This window comes from Gracilinanus agilis, chromosome 1 (genome assembly GCF_016433145.1).
Source record: "Gracilinanus agilis isolate LMUSP501 chromosome 1, AgileGrace, whole genome shotgun sequence".
Classification (NCBI taxonomy): domain Eukaryota; kingdom Metazoa; phylum Chordata; class Mammalia; order Didelphimorphia; family Didelphidae; genus Gracilinanus; species Gracilinanus agilis.
Window position 1 is genome coordinate 69,971,975 of NC_058130.1, and position 21,239 is coordinate 69,993,213.

The 21,239-nt window shown below is 43.5% G+C and overlaps 1 protein-coding gene across 1 annotated transcript in view; it reads right to left on the bottom strand.

The window, feature by feature from the left end:
- Window positions 1-21,239, bottom strand: part of LANCL2 (LanC like 2) — a 53,413-nt gene that overhangs the window by 4,318 nt on the left and 27,856 nt on the right. Inside the window, exons 3-10 of the mRNA XM_044676347.1 lie at window positions 18,548-18,755; window positions 17,828-17,975; window positions 16,697-16,843; window positions 11,691-11,873; window positions 4,160-4,336; window positions 3,996-4,078; window positions 3,544-3,866; window positions 1,118-1,568 (exon numbers count right to left, since the gene is read on the bottom strand). Coding sequence (XP_044532282.1) covers window positions 1,118-1,568; window positions 3,544-3,866; window positions 3,996-4,078; window positions 4,160-4,336; window positions 11,691-11,873; window positions 16,697-16,843; window positions 17,828-17,975; window positions 18,548-18,755 — 1,720 coding nt within the window. The remainder of the gene's footprint in view (window positions 1-1,117; window positions 1,569-3,543; window positions 3,867-3,995; window positions 4,079-4,159; window positions 4,337-11,690; window positions 11,874-16,696; window positions 16,844-17,827; window positions 17,976-18,547; window positions 18,756-21,239) is intronic.

Genomic DNA, 21,239 nt, shown 5'->3' on the forward strand with positions numbered 1-21,239 from the left:
GGTGGGGGGGGGTGGGGGGAAGGATTCACAGGGACCTGTTGAAAGGCCAACTTTGGGGAATAAGCGGAGAAACAATTCTTTTTTAATGTGCCATTTTAATTTTTTTTCTAAACTCTTACCTTCTTTATTGGTTCTAAGACAGAATTAGCAGTAAGGGCTAATGGGGGTTAAATGACTTGCCCAGGGTCACGCAGCTAGGATGTGTCTGAGGCCAGATTTGAACCCAGGACCTCCCATCTCTGGGCCTAGCTCTCTATCTACTGAGCTACCTCAGAGCTCCTAAAATGTACCCTATTAAATTCTGTGGATAAGTCCACTGAAATGCGACTATATATTTAGTATCTGATATTGTGAATTTCAAACCAATTATACTTTCTGAGTTATTAGAGGAATCAAATTTACTTTTCAGTTTCATTTGTGCATTCTAATATGTCATAAGAAAACAGCATTAAGGGACAACTGGGTGGCTCAGTGGATGGAGAGTCAGGCCTGGATGCAAGGTCCTGGGTTCAAATCTGCCCTCAGGCACTTCCTAGTTGTGTGACCCTGAGCAAGTCACTTAACCCCCATTGCCTTAGCCCTTAACGCTCTTCTGCCTTGGAACATTCAATACACAATACTGATTCTGAGAAGGAAGGGTTTGAAAAAAAAGAAAAGACTATTAAGTGACAGTTTCTAGTAATCACACTATCATTATTTGATTGTGGCTCTGAGTGTCCATACATTCTTAAGGTCAACAATTCTACCTCTTCATTGTGTTTCGTTTCTCTCTGGGCCATTTAATGGTCTCTTGCCAAAGAAAGACTGTACCTGGTATGTCCAATTAGATCAATTAAAATGGTTTTCTCTAACTGTCCTCTTCAGTCTCCCTCATCCTTTTCACATACCCTGGCAACAGCAGAGACTCTTAAGCAGCAGAAGTCAATAAATAAGCATTTTGCTGGCATGACACAATCTTGCCTAAGGCCAGCAGAGGGAGTTCAGAGAAAGAAAAAGAAAGTGAAAAGCAGACTCATCCCCTGAATTATCTAAGGTTCTGCTTCAGAAATATGGTGGCCGGAATGGAGAGTGTGGGCCACAAAGAGGTGTGGGGAGATTTCCCATTGACTAAATGAGCCCGTGAGTGTGAGTGGCAGGGGGGCTCTGGCAGCACACGAGTGTGAGTGGCAGGGGGGCTCTGGCAGTACGTGAGTGTGAGTGGCAGGGGGGCTCTGGCAGCACGTGAGTGTGAGTGGCAGGGGGGCTCTGGCAGCCCTGAGTGTGAGTGGCAGGGGGGCTCTGGCAGCACATGAGTGTGAGTGGCAGGGGCACTCTGGTAGCACGTGAGTGTGAGTGGCAGGGGGGCTCTAGCAGCATGTGAGTGTGAATGGCAGGGAGGCTCTGGCAGCCCATGAGTGTGAGTGGCAGAGGGGCTCTGGCAGCACGTGAGTGTGAGTGGCAGGGGGGCTCTGGCAGGGACTTCTGGGAATAAGGACCCAGAAGCAGGGAGGCTGAGAGGGCGCTGGTCGGCCCAGGCTCTGCACACACCCCACCTTCTGGACAATCTCCAAAGAAGGCACTTTTAGAGACTGAGAAAAGGTATAACCTTCTGATGTCACAGATGGACAAAGGGATGCCCCCAGGGCGGGGAGCCTGCTCCAAAGTTCTGATTAGTGTTTGGGATTCAAAAGGTGCTTCCCCATAGAAGCAATGTTTATAAAGGGTGGTTTTGTTTCCAGATGGAGGCATAAAAGTCTATTTAACCTATAGAGTAACTGTCACATAGCATCAAAGTACCATGAAACCTTACACGCATTTAGGGCAACGTTTTGCTAAGAGAATTGCTGTGTTCCAAGTGAGTGTAGCAGGCAGTGATCTGCCCCTGTTCTGGTTAGGAGAATAAGGCCTTGCCCTTAAAAGAACACCAGCTCTGGAGTCAGAGGACCTGGATTCAAATCACATCTTGTATGGTTACTATCTGTGTAACCTTGTAAAATAGTTTAACCTCCCTAGGTCAGTTTCTTCTTCTGAAAAACAAGCCTTGCCTCCAAGGCCTCTGAAAGCCCTTCCAGCTCTAATGTTTAAGTTGAGGACTATTCCAGGCACGTGATACCCCAAGTTCCACATCACCAGTGGTACCTCCTCTAGCTTGAAACATAAAATGGTAAGATGGGTCTATGGGGTCTGGAAGGAGGCTAGAAAAGTGAATTAAAATTAGGGTGGTTACTGAGGAAATGAAATAAAATTGGGAATGCTAGGATCCTATAATACAATTTATTTCCTTGATTTTTTTTACTACTAATTTGCACACTGAAATATTTTAGACAATTACAGAACTTGTTTTTTTATAATACTAATTTTAAAGTCAACATTAGTTTCATGAAACTAAATTATTTCATTGTTGTTGTTCAGTTGTCTTTCAGTCACATCCAACTTTTTGTGACTCTATTTAGGGTTTTCTTGGTAGAAATACTAGAGTGGTTTGCCATTTCCTTCTCCAGCTTATTTTACCAATGAGGGAACTAGGGTAAAACAGGGTTATGTGACTTGCCCAGAGTTACAGAGCTAGTACATGTCTGAGGTCAGAGTTGAACTTAGTAAGATGAGCTTTCCTGCCTCTTGGCCCTGCTATCTATTAAATGATAGGACTGGAGAAATAAATAAGGCATGCAATTTTTAAGTGGAACTCAGGTTTACCATAATTCACAAGCAAAGAAAATGAGTAGACTGTCAGGTTTTAATATGCCTTCATTATTTAAATAGAATATTTTCCAATAAAATTTATAAGTAAGTTTCTAGGGTTTTTTTTTCCCTCCAGAAAATCAATTTTAACAAACGTCCTTGGTCCCAATCTATTCTTCTTTAAAAACAAGTTTTCTCTATGTATGATCACACGTGGGTAAAGGCAGGTCCCAAGGAAAAGGGAAAGCATCATTTACTTACGTAATAAGCATTTAAATGTTTTTTAAAGTGTGAACAATTAAGATTTAAATAATTTTGCCTATAACAAAGTTAATGATAAAAGATCATGTTAAGGATTTTTTTTTTTAGATCAGACCTTCAAATCTAACTTATTAAATGCCCTGAGGCATTTGCCTACCAGTACCACTAAGAGTTTTTTCTACCTTCTTGGTAATGTTTCTCAGATAGGAGTGAAAGCCTGAGCAGAACTATTAAAGAGCTTTGCTTCTATTCTTCACACTCTTAGATATAGCACTTATTTTCTTAATAAAGGAGCAGAAGAGCAAAATATGGAAGGATCTGTCTGAAGTCCTATGGCAGCAGACTTAAGCAAGAAGATCCAGGAGTCTTGGCTCTCATCAGTAGCCCAACTGGTCTTTCTATCATCTTCAATAAAGCTCCTGACTTGGAAGAGAGAGTCCTGGGGACAAAGATCTCATAAAGAGAGACTTGCTTGGTCTTGGGCCATGTCACCGGCTTATTTTTCATTGTGGCAGTGCTGGGTTGAGACTATCTCAGGGAACCTGTGCCTTTCTGAATTTGCTGTCTCACCCAAATGATGATGGAAAAGGAATATTTTGTTATTAGGTGTTTTCCCCAAACATTTAGAGCCCATCCAGTCTGTGCCACGCTCCCTGACGATGTCACTACAGAAGAAGACAAGGAGTGAGAAGCATTTTCCCCCAAAGAGCAAGGACTGCCTGGGGATGGGCAGGTGGCCTCTTCTGCCCACAAGTCCCAGGAAAGGTTCTGAAGTGCTGGCGACAGGTGGTCTAGACCTGAGATAGGCTGAGAGTATCTCAAAAGGCAGGAAGAGGGGCATCCAGACCAAGAGGGCAGCCTGGGCAAACACGGCATGACGGAGCCTGACCCTCATCCCAAGAATGGCAGAGAGCTTTGGGAAGTCAGCCCCGTTGGGGTGAGTGCTGGCACATTACAAGGAAAAATCAGGGCAAAAAGCCAAATTGGAAACGGTCTTGAATGATGGGCTTTTTTTTTTAAATGAACTGGGCCCCCCTTGAGGCTTCTGGGCAGGGGACTGAGGTGAGCAATGCCATGCCATCAGAAGGACGATCTGGCGGTCCGCGGGGGGCCATTCATTCCCTGAGCCCTCCTCTGCCCGCTGGGTCCTTCCAACCTAGCAGGAGCAAAGTCTAGGGCATGCGGAGGGCAGACAGGGCGGTGGGACCCCAGGTACCCGGGGGGAGGGGGGGCTTACCTTACAGGCTCTGTACAGGTACTTTTTATCCTGAGTGAGATGGTAGAGGGACAAGAAGGAGTAGCCATTCCCTGCCGTCCCGTGGCAGATCCCGTAGCCTTTCCGGAGCAGGCCTCTCTGCCAGATGACATCGCTGCATTCCATAGCATCCTTCAAATATTTGTCCTCCTTAAAGAGCTGGAGAATGAAAAAGGAGAGCCTCTTAAAGGTGTTTCTTTTATTCTGATTTAGAAAAATTCTCTTGACTAGTTAAAAAACGCAGGCCCTGTGCTGTGGCCATTATCAGCTTGAAATGGCCTTCAGGAAGCAAAAAGAGCCAGTCAATGACTTTCCCATCCTCGGCTGGCTCAGCATCTCCTCCCTGCCCCAACTCTGGCCATTTCACTGATTTTCCCAGGCATGTTCAGGTCTTGTTCTGGCTGTAAAAGTAAAAGAAAAAAATCTCTCTGAATCTTCCTACTGAAAAGCTAGCCCTGTCTGGAACGCTGCCAAAGCCCCTTCTGCAGGATCACAAAAAGGCAGAGGGCTGCTTCTGTCCAAGCCAACGGCTCACAGACATTCCCCAGCGGATGGGAGGACGCCACGGGCTGGGGAGACCTCTGGGCAGGGTGTGCCCCAATGAAAACTGGCTGTGCTGATGAAGAAGCCCCGCCACCCCCAGCTCCTCAGGGATGGGTCGCCATGGATGGCACAGCTGCGCCTCTGCCAAGGGGGCAGCCGAGAAGGACAAAAGCCTCCTGGGCACAGATTCTTTGTGCTCACACCCACCAAAACGTAGCCAAGGTGGGCCCCGGGCAGCGCCACGATGTAGGAAATGTCTGTCGTTGGTGTTCTGGATTCTGAGCTTTTTTTCTCCCCTCTTGCCCTCTTCCAATGCCAGGCAGCTGGCATTCTGCTCCCTAATCTTTGCCATTTTCTCCTTTTTGCTGTAGCCATGTACAACTTTCCTCTGTTTGAGTGCCAGCCCACAGAGTGCTGAGAATCGTAGGATTTTAGAGCTCTAGCCCTTGAGGGCATCTTGTCCAATGGCTCCATTCTACAGATGAGAAACCTCAAGTCCAGAATGGTTTCCCCGGGCCACCCAGCTCGACAGAGGTAGAGCTGGAACGAGAACTCAAGGATTCTGACCCCTCGGGGAGAGTCCTTTCAGGAACAGTCACTATTATTCATGGAAACATTTATATTTTAGCTTTTGCGTCCAACTGTGAAATGAGAGGCCCCCTCCCTGGCCTCTGGAACCTGGAGGGGAGCATCTGTTGGGAGAAACACACTCTACAGTCACGAGGAAGTTTGGCCCTAGAAGTTGATTTGAAATAAGAGATTCCCTCAGCCCTGGCCAGGCTCTGGGAGGAAGGAGTCAAAAGTTTGGTCTAACTATGGCAGGTAAAAGCTAAAAGCTAATTTCTGGGAGAAGGTAGAAAGAAGATATGTGTTTGCCATCAGTCTGCTGTACAATATAGGGTCTGCCCGGTCTTATCTCAGGTTTTGGACAACATTGTAGAAAAACTTCCTTCTTTTTCCTTTTCTTTGAAAATTAAAAAAAAATTTTTAATCCTTACCTTCCGTCTTAGAATCAATACTGTGTATTAGTTCCAAAGCAGAAGAGCAGTAAGGGTAAGGGAATGAGGGATTAAGTGACTTACCCAGGGTCACATAGCTAAGAAGTGTGTAAGGCTACATTTGAACGTGGCACCTCCCATGTCTAGGTCTTGCTCTCAATCCACTGAGCTACTTAGTTGCTCAATTTCTTTCTCAAAAAGAAAAAGGTAGGGTATCTGACCTCAGACACTTCCCAGCTGTGTGACCCTGGGCAAGTCACTTAACCCCCATTGCCCAGCCCTTACCGCTCTTCTGTCTTAGAACCAATACCCAGTATTGATTCTAAGACGGAAGGTAAGGGTTTAAAAAAAGAAAAAGAAAAAGGTATATTCTAGTTAAAACCTATTTCTATGTAAAAAAATCTCACAACGAAGAGATACTTTCCAAGTCCCTGCCAATTTAGCAATCAGTCTGTTGTCCTTTTGGCGTACTATTTTGAATGTAGAATCATGGTGACTAAATAAAGAGGCTAAGGATCTTTAATGACCTTTGACATGTTTTTCACAATGTATTTTCTCTGAGGCTAAGCCATCCCTGTTTATAAATGTAATAGAAGCGAGTCAGGAGGCAGAGACTGTCGTGTCTCAGCCGAGTTTAGGCATGAAGCTGAAGTGAAGAACAGCTGGTGTCTCAGAAAAATATTAACGACTTTGCAATCAGGGAGGCTTTAAAACGGAGACGCCAATGTGGATCTCAAGAGAAACAGGAAAAGAACTCTAAGGGCAGGAGCAGCAACCCTAATAAGCCAACATTCTTTTAAAATTAGTATTTAACATAAATAATAGGCAGTTATGCCAAATAGCTGACAACAATCTCCTCGCTGGGCCCCCCTTTCTGAACCAAAGACGAATCTCCTTTGGTTGTTCCGAATGGAAGCTGTTAAGCTGCAGTATTTATCTGTAGGTGTAATTAAAGGGAAGGTGAGGCATCCTTTCACATCTTTCCATAAAAAAGACAAAATCTGAGTGAGAAATGCTGAGAAATTCTCCCGAAGACTAGGTGACTTAGCACAATTTTCAGCTTCTTCCCAAGAGCCTCAGGATCGGAATATCTAATATGCTGCCCAGCCCGGGTGACATTCGAGGACAAGACGGTGAAGTTTCCCCAAAGCCTGCCAGCGGCCGACTCCAGCCAATGCGAGCTCTCCGCTAGTTTCCCCAGCAACAACGAAAACATTCACTTGCTCACTCAAAAAAAAAAGAAAAGAAAAGCTTTGAAAAGCCATCTCGGGAGCAGCAGCAGCGACGCTCCTAAGAACTGGCCATTCAGAGGCTTTAGAACACAAGGAAAGGCACAACTTCTGCTATCCCTTCATCCTTTCCACGGTGGCCCAGAAAAACCGGGCGGAACCACCTCTGATTTAGCGAGGAAGAGCCAGTCCCTGGCCTGGTGTGAGCCGGCCTTCGCTCCTCTCGCCCGCCCCCCGCCCCCCCCCCCCCAGGGGCCTCCTCACTGCCGCAGCAGGTGGAGACGATCCTTGTTCTCACCTCAGACCCATAGGCTCAGTTTGGACTTGGGATCAGAGGGTTGGAGGGCGAATCCTAGTCCTGTCACGAGGGTGACCGGGTGCGAATCCCCACCTTCTCTGGGTCTCAGTTTCCTTCTCTGTCGAATGTGGGGGCCGGACGATGGCCGCGAGGATGAGGCCCCTCTGGCTCTAAATCTATGTTCTTTAGAGGCACGTAGGGAGGGCCGCAGAGAGGGTGAGCCCCGGAGGCAAGGAGGCCAGTTCAAATCCAGCCTCATCACTTCCTGGCCGGGCGACCCCCTCCCCAGAGCTGTCTCCCTGCGCTTCCTCCTCCGCCTTACCTCACGCTTAGAGGATCCGACATAGCAAGCGCTTTGCACACCCTGAAGTGCCGCCTCTAATTACTAGGACGACGATTACATATCAGAGGGCCCGTCTGAGCTCCACGCAGGACCCACATCCCACCAGCGGCTCTGCTTCCAAGGGGAAAGGCTCCCCAAGCGCCAAGGGACCAACCTGAAAATGGACTCTGAGCGCGGAGCCTCCCGATCTTTGCTCAGCACACCCAGGCCCTGGATAAGGAGGGAGAATCCGGAGAAAGAAGAGGGGACCAGAACACGCAGGCCTTCCCCGTCCTGTCTGCCCCGGCAGGAGCTCCCGGAGTCACATCCTCCGAGCCCACCACCGGAGGCCCCCGGGAGGCAGCAAGCGTCCCCCCTTATCCGGGTAAGCCACCAAACGGGCCATCCACGGGCCCAGAATCAGGAATTCTACGGAGTCACCTGGGCCGTCATTTCTGCAATAGCAGCTCATGACAAACTAATTCTTGGACTCATGTCAGTGCCATCATGGAGCCATACCCCGGCCGCCTCAGGTGGCTTTGAACAATGTTGATTCACAAGAACATTTTCAATGGACTAGACTGTGATTCCTCCTAACCAGGCACAGGTGACAGCTTTAGACGGGAAGGGATGCGTCCCTTCGACACCACTGCACCGGCCCTCTCCATTCACAGAGGAGGAAGCTGGCCTGGGCGGGGGCCACGTGGCACTATGTATGCAGCAGGGCCGAGTTCTGGACCAAGACTCCAAGTCCAGTCCTTCTCCCAATACCCGGTTCTGCAAACGCCACTGACCTCACGCAAACTGTCCACGTATAACACTGTTCCTATAGGACTGTCCCTAAATTGTTTTATCACTCCATTATTCTTGGAATCGATTAAAAATCAGGTAGAACAGATCCATATATCATGATTGTCTAATTAAAAAAACCTCAAATAACTTTTAAGTAATTAGAATGACAACATAGAAAATCATAATGAGTCAAAATGATTAGACTAATAATAAGATGTGTATTTGACCGCAAAGTATGTTTCAGTTGGAGGATGGAGACAGGAGAGTATGATGGAAAAAATGGCTGACAGAATCTAAAGATGCTCAACAGGGCCTTGTGCTGGTCCTCATCCTGTTACTAACCATAAGGGGACTTGGGCAAGTCACTAAGTTCTGAGCTTTCCAAGCAGGGTGTGATGATCTCAGAAGGTTACTCCCACTTTTATTATTCAACAATGTCTATAAAAAGTTACTAACATCCAAAGTGGGAAGGAACATTAGAAGTTTAGGAAATCAGAATTCTGCGTCTAATGTCTACTTTGAAAGATAAATTATTAGATTAGTGAAGATCATATGCCTTTATTACTGGTGTGTTAGAACATGGAATTATTCCTAGACTGGGTTCCTCTTATGAAATACAGAACTTGTAAAAGTAAAACATTTTCATTGGATACAAATAACTTTAATAAAAGCAGTAGACATATTAAGGCAAGAAACAATACAACCTATTTGAAACAAGTGCATGCAGGTCAGGGAGTTAGAAAATGTGTCCTCACCATAAGAATGATAGATATACTCACTGAATCTGTACAATTAAAACAACAAATACAGATACAAATTTGAGCCAAATAAAAACCAAGTTTAAAAGAGATGAAAGAAGTAAGAAATATACTTTAGTTACTTCTGTTTTCAAATCAATAGAAATCTTTTGTTTGGGGATAAACTGTTAAATAAAAGGTCTTTGTGGAGAGGTGAGTACTTTTCACAAATCTTTTAAAAATTGTTTATTTTTCTTAAGTTCTTTTTTATACTGTTGTTTATGTAGTTTTAATACATCCTATAATTATACCTCGATGGAAATTAATATAAAACTTGCAAGTTGAAAAAAAAAAAGGTAAGAAAACTGGGCCCTAGTCTTGCTCTGAAAAGGGACAGAGCCTTAAGAGCCTTGCTATAAAAGTGGAGCTCAGCAGAGGAAGGCGGATTCCTCCTTGGTATCCAAGGCTACTAGACTACCGATCTAAGTCAGGTCCTAACTCGCCCTGGCAGCCGAGCACTGGCTGCTCTCTGTCCCACCGTGGTGAAGATACCAAGTGCTACTGTGACAAATGGTTCATTGTTCAGGAGACTAGAGGGCATCATGACATCCTGAGCCCCTATGACCTGCCCACTTTCTGCAGTGAATTGGAAGGTTGAGATGAGTGACAAAAACAAGGTAGGAAGGATCATTAGTGGCCAGGCATTACTTTTCAACAGGGCAGACTTCCTTGTTGCTATCTGCCACCCTTTGAAAGTAAATATGAAATGAGATTGTGGCTGCACAGAAATCCACTTAGCAGCCAAGCTACCTTGTCTAGGCTGCATATTGAGGGATATTCAGATAGCCAGGATCAGGCTTAAATCTATCTCTGAATGACGCACTGTGATAGAAACACAGCTGCAGGTAAGGAAGGGGGTGGGGAATCCTTAACTTGGGGAGCAGGATTAGGCTGTAGAATGAGTAAGATATTCACACATAAATACTAAGAGGAGGACCCGGTTAGTACTCAAAAGGAGAATTTCAAGGGGAAAAACCCTGAATGACACAGTTTCTCCAAATGCTCCCTTAGCCATTTCTTCCTTATACTAAAAGTCAACGGCCATAGATTTCTTGAATATTCTCCCCAACATATGCAAGTCCCCATCAGACTTGTCAATTCCTCAACTCCTTTTTCTTTTTTTTTTTTTTTTAAACCCTTACCTTCCATCTTGGAGTCAATACTACATATTGGCTCCAAGGCAGAAAAGTGGTAAGGGTGGGCAATGGGGGTCAAGTGACTTGCCCAGGGTCACACAGCTGAGAAGTGGCTGAGGCCAGATTTGAACCTAGGACCTCCCGTCTCTAGGCCTGACTCTCATTCCACTGAGCTACCCAGCTGCCTCCTCCTTTTTCTTTTGCTTTATATGGATTCTCTATTTAATGTCCTTTGGTAAATTTTTCTGTCAAATGTTTACAAAAAATTAAGAAAGATAAATGAGCGGATTCTGGTCTTACTCAATGGTATTTTCCTTTCTTTTATGCTCACTCTCTTAACAACAGGCCAACAGAAAGGGAGGCAAGCAGTGGGGTATAAAGATGTCAACGTTAGGAAATTCTGTGTCCAAATCTCGCCTCTAAAACAAAACAATAAGCCACATAACTTCTCAAGGCCTTGGACAACTTTAAGGCTGTCTAAGCTGCAAAGGAGGGTCAGGCCTGCATCAGGAGAGGGCACTTCTTCATCATAAATTCCTAATGGCAATGAATTCACGAACCTCTGAAAAAAAAACAAAAGTTCTAAGAACATCAAACTCTGGTTCTTTGCCAAGTTGATACAACTTTTAGCATTTACCGTTTCAGGGCAAAATGTGAGAGACTGCTGCTCTGTTATTCATGACTATTTTTTTGCTCTTGTAGCTGAAAATCTTGCCACATAATCATAACCAATTTCCACAGAAATGTGTAAATTGTATTGTTTTTGAGTCATGTGATGCAGATCATTACCATCTCTAGGGAGAGGGCTACTGTCATAAATAGGGCTGCAAACTGTGGAAAACAAAGCTGGGATAAGAACCATTATTCACTTTAACTTACATGTGGCTCTTAAGTCTAAGCTGTTTTTCAAGAATTCTTTTTAATACAGTATCTAAACAGGCCAGCACCTAATGTTATCTCTGCTTATTTCCCTTCTTAATTCTCTGGTGGTCACCAAATCAATATTAAATATCTTGATGTTTCCCTTCAAAATGCAAATGTATAAAGTTCCCAAACAGTAATGTAGTACTAAAAGCTTTTCAAAAGTAATAAGAGGGTAAAAAGAAAGTCTGTGAGACTAGGTGATTAGGAGCAAGACAAATGTCTGTAGCTGGTGAAATTTTCCAGCTCCTCTAATGAAAAATATGCTGTTGTCTAGTTTTATACCATATATTTATATGTTGCCAAGTAGAGAGACACGACAATAACCAAACTTAAAAAACATAACTCTTACTTTCTTTGAAAGAATGTTATTGGAAAAGCCTATATCTTGCCAAAACTCAAAACGGGCATTTACTTCTGGGAAGAAAAGTCGGTCACCTTTACACTGGATGTCCATTATGAAAATTGAACACTGACCTTGTAGGCTTGTAGAAGCATATGTATAACCCCAGGGGCACCATGGCACCAGTGGACTAATCTATCCGTTTCATTGCTTAATGATGATGGATAATTTCCAGATCGGAATTTTTTATGCCGTACATAATCAATACTTGGTTTCACCAATTCTGTCAAGGTCTCCTGGTCCACATTTGATACTGGCTTTAAAAAAAAAAAATAAGACACACATTTATAATATATTCCTTTAGCATTTAAAAAAGATAATTATACCATGGTAAATTAACCAAAATTTCAACTACTTAGAATATCTGAGAAATAAAGAGGTTCTAATTATTTTAGTTATCTGGTTACCTAAAAACGCTTTCTATGAGAAACAATGAATAGGACAAATGCAGACATGTAGGAAGGCTCATCTAAACTGAGGCAAAGTGAATTAAGCAGAACAAAGAAAACAACAAACAATCACTACAACAATGTAAACAGAAAGACAACAACAAAACAGCTGAAAAAGCTGTGAAATGTTATAGCGAGCAGGCCTGGACCCAAAGAACAAATTGGAAAAGACGCTTCCCTGTGTTTGCCCAGGGAGAGGCCTATGGCTATGGGACACCACATCCGGGATACCCCCCTCCCTTTTCTCTTCTTGTCGTAAAGGATGGTTCTCTCGGAGGAGTCAGAGGACACTGGGAGAAACAGGTCCTGGAAGTACAAGGAAATGCATCAGTATTTCAATCACTCATCCTCTCCTTGCTGGCCCGTTTCCCCCAAAAGCCACATGAGGGGTCTCTGCAGTGAGCTGGATGCCTTTTTGTTGATCTCAGACAACCCAGGTGTAGCCTGGGCTCCCTCCCCGCGGCCCGGCTCCTCTTCCAAGGATTTGTGTTCTCAATACTGCCTTGGTCAATCAACCGGGATGTATTAAGTCACTACTCGGAGCCCTGCCCAGGGCTGGGCCCTGGAACCCACTCTAATAAAGAGGTGACGGCACGTGCGCAGATACGGACCAGCCATGCACAAAACAGAAACGGGCGTTCTGGAGAAGGTGGCAACAGCAGCCCAAGGGGGTGTCTGAGCAGGTCTCTGAAGGAACCAGGAGCTGCAAAGGCAGAGGCAGGAGGAGAGGGCATGGCTGGCCACGGGCCGCCGGCGGGAGGTGGAAGGTCTGACCTTTGAGGTGACAGAGAAACAGCAGCGTGTACGGGGAGGTGACAGAGGGAGGGCCTGGCGTGGCAGCTGTGCGGAGGACAGCCTGGAAGCGGGGACGAGTCACCGCCAGGGACGAGGGTCTGCCCTGGCCCGGCGGCCCTGTGCGTGAGAGAAGGGGACGTGGAGGTGGAAACGACTGGGCAAGTGACTAAGTGAGCGGTGTGGCACGGAGCTGCGGAGCCGGGACTTCTGGGCCATTTCTTGCCCCCAAGTTGTCAACAGGAACAGGTTGTGGTCAGCTTAGCTCGTCCCCCACAGCACGGACACCTGCAGGCAGCCTGGCAACGAGCCCTCCCAGTCAGCCGGACAAGCCTCCCTACAGCTCCGCACGCTGCCTGTCTCTTGGCACACCCGCCTAGGACTGTGTCTACCGCCTTCTTTCTCTTCCCTCATCTAGTCTCTTCTTTCTCATTCTCTCTACCCTTTCATAGTCAGAAAGTAGACATGTTTATTTTTTAACTGTTTTATATACTGAATAGCATAAATGCTCAGCATAATATTTCATATTTCAAAATAGCTTCAGAATGTATATGGTTTTTTTTTTTAAACTAAGTTAGCAACTAAATTGTGTTAACTAAATTGCTTTTTATTTCTATGGGATAGAACGTTCCTTGGCAGAAAAAAGGTGGTCTACATCTGGTATAGAACTGCAATTGTCCAGGGAATTTAGAAATAAGTATTCTAGGTGCAAGCGGTGCTTTATTTCTTAAAAGGCACATGATTTTGGTTATTCTGAGACATCTGTGTAAACTGCAAAGGATTTTGGCAGGCTGGTACATTTCCATGTTTATCTTGTATAATTATAGCAAGTAAATAAATTACAGAGGAATGGACTCAGACCTGTGTGGGCATTAATTTCTTATCCTCTAAATTCTGTGGTGCAAGAATTATTTACATGGGTTCTTAGAAACAATCAAGCAAAATTTACTGTTTTATACAGCTACTTGGGATATTATCTATACCTCATTAATCACAGAAGCCACTACAAATACTGCAGCCTGGTAAGCCTTATTAGTTCTTGAATTAATAGGTATTTTTAGAGTGAATATCACAAAAAAATGTCAAAATTTCTTTCTTTCTTTTTTTTTTTAAACCCTTATCTTCAGTCTTAGAATTAATACTCTATATTGGCACCAAGTCAGAAGAACAGTAAGAACTAGGCAATATGGGTTAAGTGACTAGCCCAGGATCACACAGCTAGAGAGGGTCAATTGTTTTCTAACAAAATGCAACACGGAAGTAGACAGTCTGTTAGTTTACACATTTCCAGGTGCAAAACAAACCTTTGATTAAAGGCCAATTTGGTACCTTTGCATAATATTTCACTGAAACTGCAAAACAGTGACTATTGAAAATTCCTCATCTCAAAGAGAAACCTAAAAATCAAGACACTGCTAACTCAAAATGGAAATGTTAAAGGAAAAAAGTTGTTTCTGTGGCAGAAATAGGTAAGGGAAGCATCAGATCTGGCACTGAGGTAGGAGTGAGGTTCACAGAAGCACTGCCCTAAAACATGTCTCCTTGAGACCCTACAACTTGGAGGATGAGCGTGGGGGCTTGTGTTTAATTAATTTTGGACTCTTTAAGGAAGAGTTTTGGTGCGATCTTTCACTGGAGGAATCTAAACTAGCTGAGAGCATTATGTTGCAGCAGGGTCAAGATGAATATCATTGATATGGAGGGGGTGGGAAGGGCTACAGAGAAGTGAGTTGATGCTGTCATTGAACATCTGATGGTAGGTGTCATTCCTTCTGTCTAAATTCTCCATGACTCACTGTGTGGTGGAGGCCATACAAGGATTGTATCATGTACGTGTGTGTGTGTGTGTGTGTGTGTGTGTGTGTGTGTTCTTGGGTGTGATCATGGGAACAGAGTTCTGAGGATTTAGAGGCAAGAAGCACATTTATTTGGACTTAATCAGACGGATATCGGTAGCCTGTCTACGGATGTCTGTTAAGGCTTCTCTCTTCTCTCTGATGGTGGTTCTGCCAAGGTGGCCTCTAACCCCCTCCACCAGTGCTTGGGAAGACTTCATTTTAGTTAACGAATGAACAAAGGGGGAGTTTGAGGGTGGAGTCCTTGTCCTTATGTCCCAGGGAAGCAACAAATTTTTGTTTCTAAAATCAGAATGGGGAAACAAGTCATATTAATTCCCTCAGGAGGCAGTGGGTGACCCCATCACTGGCGGGCTGCAAACAGAGGCTGAGTGAGCAAGTGTTGGTCTCATTGCAGCGCATGTGGATCAAATGAGATAGCTGCTGAGGGAGCTCCCAATTCTGAAATTATGGGACCTTAGAGAGCTAATGGAGCTGGAGAGGAATAAGAAGTTAAGAAGTCACTGGGGCTCAAAGAGATAAACAAAAAGGGAAAGGACCTATATGTACAACAATATTTAAAGCAGAACTTTTCAAGGGGGCAAAGATTTGGCAAGTGAAGGGATACCCATCAATTATGGAATAGAAGATTAACTTACAGCATATGATTGAAATAGAATATTATTGTGCTGTAAGAAATGATGATCAGGAGCTCAGAAAAACCTGGAAAAACAAACTGAAGTAAAATGAAATAAGCAGAACCAAGAGAACACTGTACCAAGTCAGAACAATACTGTATAACGAACTGTGAATAACTTAGCTATTCCTAGCACTACAATGATCCGAAACAATCCCAAAGGGTTCATGATAAAAAATGTCATCTGCTTCCAGAAAAAGATCTAATGGAGTCAGAATCCAGAACAAAGCACACTTTTTTCACTTTTTCTTAAATTTTTTTCATTCAAATTTCCACAAAACGATTAATATGGGAAAATATTTTACATGATTGCACATGTAAAATCTCTATCAGATTGCTTCCCATCTCAGAGGGTGGGGAGAGGAGGAAGGGAGGGAGGGAGGGAAAGAATGTGAGACTCAAAATTCTTTTAAAATGTTGGAAACTGTTTTTACATGAGCTGGGGGAAAATTAAATTAAAAAAAAAAAGTCACTGGCACCCAGAAGTGCCTATTGCCTTGTCCCCTTGGGTTGTTTCTAACTGAGCTATTACAGCAGGTGGGTGGGGACAGGGAGGTGGCATGCATGAGGAGAGATGCATTCTTGGTATGCAAGGTCAGAATTAAAATTGCATCTTCCCATTAAAAAATAACAACAAACTGTGAAAGCCACTTGTGAACATCAATTAGGTGTGGCTGAAATAGTACTTCGAGTACAATTATAAGTTCAATCATCATTTGTGAGCAGGGATAGGAACTAAACTACTATTCTTACCATTTTTCCAGGAGAAAATATGTTCTGGCCTTTACACAGATTAACAACAACAAAAAAAAAAAGATCTAACAAAATCCATTTAGTAGTTGGGGGCTTGCATACAATATTATCTCCTAATAAGAAGAAAATCCACAGCCTTTGGGTAGGTCAATTCTGTTATGTGATATTCTCTGCAGGTTAAAAGAACTCCTACTGAAGTCACTGGGAGACTATACACCAAGCAAATGAGTGGATGGCAGAATTTGGCCCATGGCAGTTTATCTGCAAACATCTAGACCGTTAGTCATTTGGGGACAAACATTATGCAGTATTTTCTTTCAGTAGCATCTAGCTTGTTATCTGGGGAAAAGTAATTCGTCTGTGACTCAAAGAAAGGCAATGAAATAACATTCCCTAAGAAATATCAGTTTAACAGGAGGGGATAATAATAAATATCTAGTTTAATTCTCTGCTTAGGAGATAACAAGACCAACAATTAAAATTTGATGAAAAAAAATGGTAGCATGATCAGTATATGGTGATGCCAACACAGCTTGATTCTAGAATACACTTACCTGCATTAACATATAATAAATTCCAGTCATGCCATGAGCTGCTCCAACATACTGCTTCCTATGCCACTGGTACAGCAGTGGACAGCGTTCACTTTTGCGTTCTTCCTTGGATAAATTTTTACCTGAATCAATGATAGCATTTACTACCTAAAGATGAGAAAACACAATCTCAACAACTTACAGTGATCTCTTTCTGAATATCACTCTAATTTTATTATTTGTACAAATCTAATCTGTGGTAGTTAATAGTTCTCTAGAACCATGTGGAATTCTTCATACGAAAATTCCAGGCACTCAGTACACATGACTTCTACTTGACAGCTTAATATACTAAGGCTGTAAGACACCAGGGGACCTTCTCCCCCGAGAAACATTGGACATTATAAAAATGTCAAAAATAAGCTTTTGTGGTACTTAAGAAGAATTACTACTGCCTAATAGCTTACTACTGCTCTTTCCTATCTTCTTTATTGATTATCAGTCTGAAGCGGGTAGTGAGTAAGAAATCAAACATTTCAGATCACTTTGGTACTGTTCTAGGTCTAACTTTATTTTTTTCTTTGAAGGAGGAAAACACAGAATACCTGAAAATAAGCCTGCTCAGAAGGACTGAAGAAACTGGCCTATTTTAGCCAGAGAAAAGATGACTAAGGGAAGACCAACTATCTTCATTATTACTGAGGATGAATAGAACAAATAAAAGAAATGATAGAATGAGGCATTTATGTCAGACACTAGGAAGAATGTTCTAAGAGGAAGGACTACTAAGGTCAATGGAGGAAGCAGCTGATTTTATAAATTTATTCAGAAAGCAAAACAGGAGAGATTTCTCACTTGCCTGAGTGTGTTTAGTGTGATACAAGGGAAGAGAGCACTGACTCTGGAGTAGTTAAAGGTCATGAGTTCAAATCCCACCTTTGATGTTTACTTATTACATGACCTTGGGTAAGTCCTTCAGCCTCTGTGAGCCTCAGTTTCTCTTTCTGTAGAATGAGAGTTGAACTAGATTGCCAAGGAGGTTCCTTCCAGCTCTCTAACTATAATCCTTGTCACTGTCAGCTTTTAAATGAAGAGATGAGCATAACTCCTGCATAGCTATCACAGTTGGCAGTTATCTCCTATAATCAATACCTCTTTGATGGTTGAATCAGACACTGTGTTTGGACCAATCTCTGTATTCAAGTACAGTAAGGCATAGAGATAACCTGCCCGTCCATAAAGGAGTTCATCCGGAAGGTCCGAGTCTGGACTTACAACGGTTTTCTGTAGCTGCAAAAGTCTAATAAAACAAACAAAACAAAACAAAACAATTAGTTCCTGAGAAGAAACAAGGAATATCCCCTTTTGAAAAGAAATTAATCCAGTTATAGTCATCTCTTCTCAGGACATGACGAATGAGGTCAGCTCTGACTCAGAAACCAGATTTAAAACCCTCCGAGTCCTTCTCTATCCCCACTAATTCCTCTCCTCAACAGGCACCAGTGAGCGAGCCAGCCGGGAGCCCAGCCCGTACAGCTTGTTAAATGCCAGCTCAGCCATGGGAGAAACATATTTCAGGAGGAGGCTTCCACTGTGACTCAAAGTAACAGGCTCAATCCCTAAAATACAAACCAAACTCACGTCTTAGCTGTCCAGAGGGAGCCAATGAGCCCTGCCCACAGAAGGCACAACTTGTTTGTCCCATTATGGTCCCTACAGCGCATATTCTAAAAATCTTTCAGTTCCTAAAGTGGCACATTTGCTTCCCCGTCTCACATTAGATGAGCACAAATGCAATTTTTTATGAAGTACTTTTCCACAGCAATAGCCCCAACTAAGAATCAAGAAAAACACTCTCGGCTTAAAACTCACTTTGTGATGCACTCTTTGGATTCGCTGTTACTCTTTAGTCTGTGGTACACCACGGCGCCCACGGCAAGGGGCCCCGCGTCCCCACAGAGAAAGGTGACCCTCCGGCCGTTGAGATTACGCAGCGTTCTCTTCACGTAGTCCAGAGATCGCAGCAGGTACGCCTGGTCTGAAGTGACCCGGTACATCTGCAGGTACAGGAGGGCTATACCTAGAAGAGCCCCCGAACCCCAAAGATAAGCATTAGTATATTTCCTTTCGATGATGTTCTTTAAGATGTGCTCAAACATTCTTCAGCATAAACTCCTCCCACTAGATCAGGATAAGAAACCACATTTCTGGCCTGGACAGTTGTGAATAAAGAAGGCCAAGCTTCAGAAGTAAGAGGCCCACTGGAGAGCGCTAAAAAGCTTTCCCTCAGGGAAGGGACGCCACATGTCACCACTCAACCGGGACTTCTAGACCTCCTTTTCCTCTTCAGACTCCTCTCTGTCCATTTAAAAACCACTTGGCTGGCTCAATAATCCGCATCCCTCCAAACCAGTGGATGGAGTCATGGATTAACATGAATTAACAAAACAATACTTAAAAGATCCCTGAAAAGAGCACTCACCATGAATAGTTTTTTTTTTAATTTTTGTTTTAAATTTACACTGTGGGTCTTCTGAAAGTGGACAGAGTTACCTATGAGCAAAATGAGAAAACCAGCCAAGACAAGGCGAAATTCTCTTTAGAAGAGCCTCAATTCAACTACCCAAGGTTGGTACAATATGACTGATAAAAAATACAAGTTGGGCCCAGCAGTGAGCAAAAGTCAAATGCTTGTCAGCCTAGTCAAATGCAAATCTCTAAGGAGTGACCCAGGGCTGGACTAGAGGCCCTGAGAGGTAAACAAGGGCAGCTGGGGAAAGAGGTGTTGCTGCTAGCCGGCCCTGCTTGGGATTCCTTCTCAGGTACATTTAGTTTATATTTCAAATCATTTAGCCAGGTTAGGTTCATCACTGCATTTTGGATCCGTTTTTCTTGCTATTATGTCCCTGTCCAGGCTCCTGCATCTGTTTACTATTTTTTGTTGTTGTTGTTTGTTTTTTTTTTTTTTTTAATTTTAAACCCTTAACTTCTGTGTATTGACTTATAGGTAGAAGAGTTGGTAAGGGTAGGCAATGGGGGTCAAGTGACTTGCCCAGGGTCACACAGCTGGGAAGTGTCTGAGGCCAGATTTGAACCTAGGACCTCCTGTCTCTAGGCCTGGCTCTCAATCCACTGAACTACCCAGCTGCCCCGCATCTGTTTACTATTACTGGCACTATGTAATTTTTATTGATAACCAAAAAGAATGAAGTAAAACATCACTACAATATCAGGTCTTCATAGTGTGTTAGATTAACTTTAGCAGATGGGGAGAAAGAACCACAGAATGACAGAATCGAGTCAGAATTCCTCTCTAACACATCTGACGAGTGATGCCTACCCAGTTTCCTGAGGCAGCCCACTTTCCCTTATAATTATTAGGAGTTAAGTTGGTCCTTATATCAGGCCTAAACCTGTGTCTGCCACACTCAAAAACTACCCTTTTTGGGTCAAGCAGAAAGTCTTAATTCTCCTTCCACGTGTGAGCCCTTCAAATATTTTAAGCCAATGATCACAACTTCTCTACTGCTGGCCAAGTGTTGCCATTTCCTTCAAAAGAGCCTTACTTGAACAGGGCCCCAGCGTTAATGTCTTCCTAATGCCCCCTGCCTTATGAATGGTCTTTCTAAAAGGGCTGCCAAAGCAAACTTGGCAATCTTAATGTCCTGTGACCTGGAGAACAGAGGGAGACCATCACCTCTGGCACTCTCTACACTGCGCTAATCTTAATACAGACTAGGATCATATTAACTCTTTGGCTGCCATGTCACAATTAACTATAGTTCCCTAAAACTTTCAGACCAACACTTCCCCCATCTTATATACAAATAAAACTAATTTTTTAACCCAATTGAAGAGGAAGCCTTACAACTATAAATGCATGTCATCAACTAGGCCCTCATTACAGTAGGGCAATCCTTTATCCTTTCACTCCTTCCTTATTGATTGTTTTGCTCTCAACCCTTTTTTCTGTTCTTCTCAATTCCCTCCCTCTCCCCACACACTCTCAGCAGAGAGCACCCTTGCTTCATACCTTATAGAGAAAAGAGGGAATATCCCAGGGCCCAGGCACAATATTTGACAAATAGCACTTACGGCATAAATGCTTGCTGTTTGATTTATCTGAGTAGGTATAGTCCAAGGAGAAATTTCTGGACCTGGCCTCTTTTGACAAATGTATTTTTTGGAAATCCCTTCCAGTTTGTGCCAACTGCAAATTTTTCAACCAAAATATTTCCCATTTCCCCTTAACTGTCAGAAACATTAGCCCCAAACATATTGTTAAAGTGCTGAAAATACTGATTTCATCTTTATTTAGATGGTCCTTGTTCTATCCTCAAATGTAACAGAATCCAAGAACTTTAGTGGTAGAAGGCACTTAAGAGGGCTTCCCACTAGATTCCAAACTATAAGCATCTGTGATCCTTTTTTGTTGGTAAGTGAGATATAAATTTCCAACAGATATACATTTCCTAACCAAAGCCTTTTTCCTTGGCATAGCATTTGTTGTGTTTATAAATTACAGTAAAATTGGTCTACAGGTTTACTCTCTTTTTAAAGGGCT